This window comes from Branchiostoma belcheri, unplaced genomic scaffold (assembly GCF_001625305.1).
Source record: "Branchiostoma belcheri isolate BF01 breed outbred unplaced genomic scaffold, Haploidv18h27 scaffold63, whole genome shotgun sequence".
In the NCBI taxonomy this organism is placed as follows: Eukaryota; Metazoa; Chordata; class Leptocardii; order Amphioxiformes; family Branchiostomatidae; genus Branchiostoma; species Branchiostoma belcheri.
The window spans coordinates 1680309-1685938 of NW_017804276.1; the positions used below are offsets into that span (position 1 = coordinate 1680309).

A 5630-nucleotide genomic window follows, 5' to 3' on the forward strand; every position below is an offset into this window, starting at 1 on the left:
AGAGTGAGTTATTGACATCGTTTCAACTATGTACTACAATATAAACTTCAAAATCTGTAAACAAACCCTAGTGTAGCAAGCATGATGTTCATAACAAACATCTTCCTTTTACATTCAGACCTTTTTTTACTTAAAACCCCCTCCCCTTGGTACGGTATTTATGTGCCCCACCTGTTGCTATGAGTCAAAACAAATAGACAAAGACACTGTGTCACTAAGTAACGGTAACACGTTCATTCCCTGCCTCCTTTTTAAGTGACTGCATTTGGTCGAGTAATGATACATAATTACATTTGCAGGCATGTCACTTTCTGATTGAATTTGAAATATTGATGAGCAGGGCAACTCCGGACAATGGATGGAAATTCCGCTAGATCACACGTACACGTAGCCTCTACCAGGCTTCGGGGGGCGGCTGGAAAGAGTGGAAATCGGCCAAATAGAGAGATAACATGTCAGGGGAGTTAGTCCGCGGTGAGAGAACAGTTTGCCGCCCGTCTTCTCTAGATGTATACACACATGGGCGCGGCTCCCCTCGACGTGCTGGTTGGTTAATTGCTTAAATGATCTTCTGCGCTGAGATAGTTTTTGTTGGAATAATGAGGGGATTGAATGAATAGCAAAGTTCTTTTAATAACAACCATTTATTTTTCACTAGCCGACGTTTCGATGACCGTCTGTCATCTTCATCAGGGCAATTCTGACTGGGTTACTCTGCACTGACACTAGATGTTACTTGGTGCATAGCACTAAAGGTGTTACATAGTTCATAGTGCACTTAAGCTAGTCTTTTCTGTTTACCATACATTCCGGAACGTAGTGTAATTGTGACATACATACTAGGCATTGTTACATCACAGGGAAATATGCGGTTACAAAATGTAAAGTGTTTCTATATACAAGATTTGTTAACTGACAATACTGAGCTATCACAGTCCCAAATAGAAATTATTAAAAGTCTTGTTACATATATGTATTGTTAGGAAAAATAATAGTCACAAACAATAAGAAAACCAATGTCAATTATTAAGAATGTGATCCCAAACATGACTAAGTTTAATCCAGTCAGAATTGCCCTGATGAAGATGACAGACGGTCATCGAAACGTCGGCTCGTAAAAAACAAATGGTTGTGATAAAAAGAACTTTGCTATTCAGTCGTCTACCAACCTGATGAAATTATTTACGGAAATAAGGGGATTACTTTTATACCGTTTGATCGTATAGCGACTCCGCACAGGCTTCGGGTGTCTCTGTTTTCTCCCCTGGCATGTTACCTCTCCATTTGGCCGCTTTCCACTCTTTCGCCTCTTTCCAGCCGCCTCCCGAAGCCTGGTAGAGGCTAACGTACACGTACAGTTTGTGTTAGCTAGACTACAGTTACATTTAGGTTACGTTCGTAGAATCTTACTAGTATTTCTCTTGCCGTAGTAGACCGGCCGGTTCAGTCGTATAAGCGGCGTTTCGTTCCAAAACAAGGCGTCTGTCACACCGTTCCGTCTGGCCTTTGTCACTTCTTATTCCAAGACCATATTTACCTGTACCGTTACACCTGTCAACTGGCAACATATCCCATCAGCCTTTGTGTGAATCTCTCTATTCGTGGTGTGGTGAAGACATATTGTTTCCCTCATGTTTCTCCTTCTTCTCCTTCCCCTGCCATTTCTTCAAAAAGGGATTCAACTCTGGCATTTTTGGACCAGATAACATGGATTTTGGCAGAGTGGGCAAATACTCCCAGACGTTTTTTTCCCCTTTTTGGATACAGGCCTTGGGTTTTTAATTTTTTTCTACTTCTTTCCCTGTCATGCTGAATTTGCTCCAAAGCAATTGTCGGCCTTTCTAGGTCCATCTTTTTCCCAACAAGGTGCAGCTAAAGGGTTACCCATAGTACCACTAACCTTGGAGCATGAGTGCTCGTGGCAGTCATATGGCATTATTAACTGCAGTATTTGCTTAAACCGCTAGAGTGCTCTGGCTATCCTACCTTCTCCACCTCCTTTTCTAGCTCCTCACCCCAACATTATACCTTATACTCTCTTTCACAGAAAAAAAAGTGAAATGCTGCCAAAATAACAGACATGAACGCTCTTGCATCCCCGGAAATTGTCAATCATTTTCTGTTTTGTCATAAGGCTATGTTGATTTGATTATATGGATGACATCCACGCGCACATGAATTTTCGGCCGTTTCAAAAAAAAGTTTTCAACCATACTGTAAATCGTACAAAAAAGTTGCAAAATGAGCAAATATATACCGTAAGTTGCAGAAATAAATATTTGACAACGATACCAATGCCGTAGAATGCCAAAATCAAACAAAAAAGACGAAAATGTAAAGAAATGAATTTGAAGAGTAGAACGATACTCTGTGCCCTTTGTTCAACCTTCATGTCCACGTAGATTTCATTATAATGAAAGCAACTTTTTTTTTTCGCAAAACTTTTTTTTTATTCGCACGCTCGCATCAGTTTTGGGGTTCCCAGAGGATGTCATCCATATAATCAAATCAACATGGCCTAGGTGCAAAATTGCACTTTGGCAAAAAGTTGATGTGCAAAATTATAATTAGTCAACAATTTTACCGTGTGCTAATCTTCTTAGCCTACCACGGCATACAGGAGTTCATCATATATTAAGAATAAGAGATGAAACCTGAACAATGCCCAAAACGTATTTAATTGCCAATTACTCAACAGCAAATTATACATAAAGACTGCTGAATGCCTATTTTAACAGAATGAAGATACTGATATCTCTGGCTGAGAGACATGACTCTAGACATCATTACATGTAATGATGGGCAGTCTTTGCGCCTTACGGAAAAGCGCATGCAGGCCCTCATGAAAACATTTGCTTGTTTGGTGCTACCATTCACACGAGGCATGTCACTATTTGCACTTCTTAGTAATTACGCTAGGTGACGCTATTTCATATGGTGGTAACGACAACATCAGAGGACAAAATCAACACGACATGCCAAGTTGTACGTGCGAATATCAAAGAACTATTTTGAATCATCTCCTCAAGTCTGTTCGTCTATCCGAAACTCTGTCCTCTCTTCACGAACGACCGAGACGCCTGGTTTGTAATTTCGTTCGGTCTCTACGGGATCATTCTCTCCTGCCAGAAACGTCTTCCTACAACACTGGCAGATGAGAGACTGAAACGCCGAGCGGAACTGGGTGTGGAAGGCGGCATAAACGATCGGGTTGACGGTTGAGTTCAGCCACAGCAGCCAGAAGGCTACCTCGTACAGCTCGTCTCCTATGCAGGACGAGCAGAGAGTTCGGATGAGGGTGAAGATTGTAAAAGGACTCCAGCAGATAGCGAACACGACCACCACGATGGCAAGAGTTTTGGCGACGCGAAGCTCCCGTCCCATGTGGTCAAAGGACGGCTTCTTCCGGGCACGCAAAGGCCTGTGGGAAGTGGCACCTGTGGACGAGCTGCTGCTGACCAAGGTCGTCATTGTCGTCATTTCCGGTGCAAGGGACGACGGGATTTCGTCAGGATTGGAGGACGCCCTCCCACCCCTTTTTCTCAGAGAAGTTTGGAAGGCTCTGTACTCTTCCTTTCTCTCCTGCTTCGCCTTGGCTCTCTGGCGGATCTCCTTGTAGACTTTGTAGTAGAAGAAAGACACGCTGACGAAAGGGGTGAAAAATTCCACCAGGGAGGCTGTGAAGGTGAAGGGGAAGTTGTCGTGGAAGGGTACGAAGCATTTCCCGGGAGGGATGAGTCTCCTTCCGGCGGCGTGCTCCCAACTCACGATGGCGGGACCGTACAGCAGAAAGGCTATGATCCACACAAGGCCCATCTGGAAATACGTGGTGTTCTTTGAGTTGTGGAGCTTGTACTTGACAGCCTGGGGGAGGACGAATTACATCAGTAATACACATGGATAGTTTGCTTCATTCCCTGATTTCTGTATGGTCAATAAGATTTTTAAGCTCCTTGGTATGATTAAAGATTTTGCTTGAAAACATATGAAGTAAAGCGTCTTTTTCACAACATAAACATTTTGCCGATAACAATGGTGACTGACACCGTCACCCTGTTTTTAATGGAGTGATCGGGACGGAAGTATTGCTTTGGGAGGCGCTTGTTTGGGGAGAGTTTACATGTTTGAGTGTAGGAAGTAATTATATCCAATGACATTACATGCCCTTCACAGCTCCAAAACAGTCTCGAAAACCCACACACTTCTCGAAACTCTGAAATCTCTGATTATGTTTACCGAAGGAAAACATATTGTTTTTGCTCAGTTTCTTCTTCTTCTCCAAACAGTGACCTCTGACCTGACCAATGCCACGATTTGTTGACGCCTGTCACCATAGTGACTGGTGTTGGGTTGCATAATGTTGCAATTTCATGATCTGCTCTGCTCCTGTCACCATATACTAGTAGTACATGTATGTGAATGTGTTTGAGAAAGAATTAACAGAGCAGATCATGCCAGAAGGTAAACATTATGGATTTGCTTTGCAAATGTTTCTTCTCTAGTTTATTCTTGTTCCTGTAGATCAATGACCTTTTCAGAAAGTCACATAGAAGACTGCGTGCTACTAATAAGGATTTAAGGTATATTTTACCTGAGTGACGCAGCGGTAGCGGTCCAGGCTGATCGCCATGATGTTGAGAGTTGACGCCGAGCAGAAACAGTAGTCTAACGCCAACCACGTCACGCACATGGAGTGCCCCAGCGGCCAGACCCCGGTCAGAATGTACGGCGCGTAGAGGGGCATGGCCAGCAGCCCGATCATCAGGTCAGCCACGGCCAGGTTCATCAGGAAATAGTTACTGGTGGTCTGGAGGGTCTTGGTCTGCCAGAAGGCCACGATGACCAGCAGGTTCCCGAACACGGTCATCAGGATGACCACCGTGATGAGGAGAGCCAAGATGGCGGTCACGGCGTCGGAAAATGGCGGCTGGTGCTGTGTCATGGCGGCGGTGATGTTGTTGTTCCCGTTGGCTGTCGTCAGGCATGTTGCGTTGGTCGGCAGGCAGCTAGCGGCTGCCGAGGACAGGAAAGAATCTAAAGCGCTGTCCGTCGCTGTCCAGTCTAAAGCTGTCACATTTGAAAGTTGCGAAGCCGACATCTTCTCATATGCCACAGACGCCATTGTCGTCGCCTTTCTTGTGAAGACTCAGTGACTGTTCGTATGCAAAGAGAGCTATTCCACAAATCTGCAATGAAGAAAGAATAATGAGTCATATTTTGCTGCCTGCTGGCGATTGCATGATTTTAGCGTCTGCGAAGAATGTCTTGACGACCATTCACGTTGTGAAACATATTGGCACCCCTGGGCGGTCTTCGTCAAGCACATTCATTTTACACCGCCACTTATTTCTATACCGTTATTGTGAACAGGCCAGGGTTCTATGGTACAATGCTACCTACCATTTCTCCGCTACAGGTCTTAGGCCACACCAAGTAAATTTTATGGATGACGTCCGCGCGCGCATTGATTTTGGCCTGTTCCTAGAAAAAACAAACAAGAAATTCCGCTTCCTGTAACTATGACCAAAGAGTCACGACAGTGCTGCAAATAGGTTTGTACGGACCAAAGCATCAAGCAAGGAAATCATGACTTCCATTAGGAATTCAGTTTGGTACATGCTGCCACATTT

At 44.2% G+C, this 5630-nt stretch overlaps 1 protein-coding gene across 1 annotated transcript; it reads right to left on the minus strand.

Annotated features, from left to right (window-relative positions):
- Nucleotides 1–2899: 2899 nt before the first annotated feature.
- On the minus strand, nt 2900–5429 carry LOC109483228 (histamine H3 receptor-like). Its single transcript, XM_019786207.1, has 2 exons — nt 4592–5429; nt 2900–3864 (listed from the first exon to the last, which is right to left on the minus strand). Exons 1-2 carry the CDS (start codon nt 5120–5122, stop codon nt 3025–3027), a joined length of 1371 nt encoding a protein of 456 aa, XP_019641766.1. The 5' UTR covers nt 5123–5429; the 3' UTR covers nt 2900–3024.
- Nucleotides 5430–5630: the final 201 nt, after the last annotated feature.

Coding starts and splice junctions, on each gene's coding strand:
- LOC109483228 (XM_019786207.1), bottom strand. CDS start 5,122: ATGGCGTCTGTGGCATATGAGAAGATGTCGGCTTCGCAACTTTCAAAT. Junction 3,865..4,591: donor GCTACCGCTGCGTCACTCAG/GTAAAATATACC, acceptor GTCCTCCCCCAG/GCTGTCAAGTACAAGCTCCA.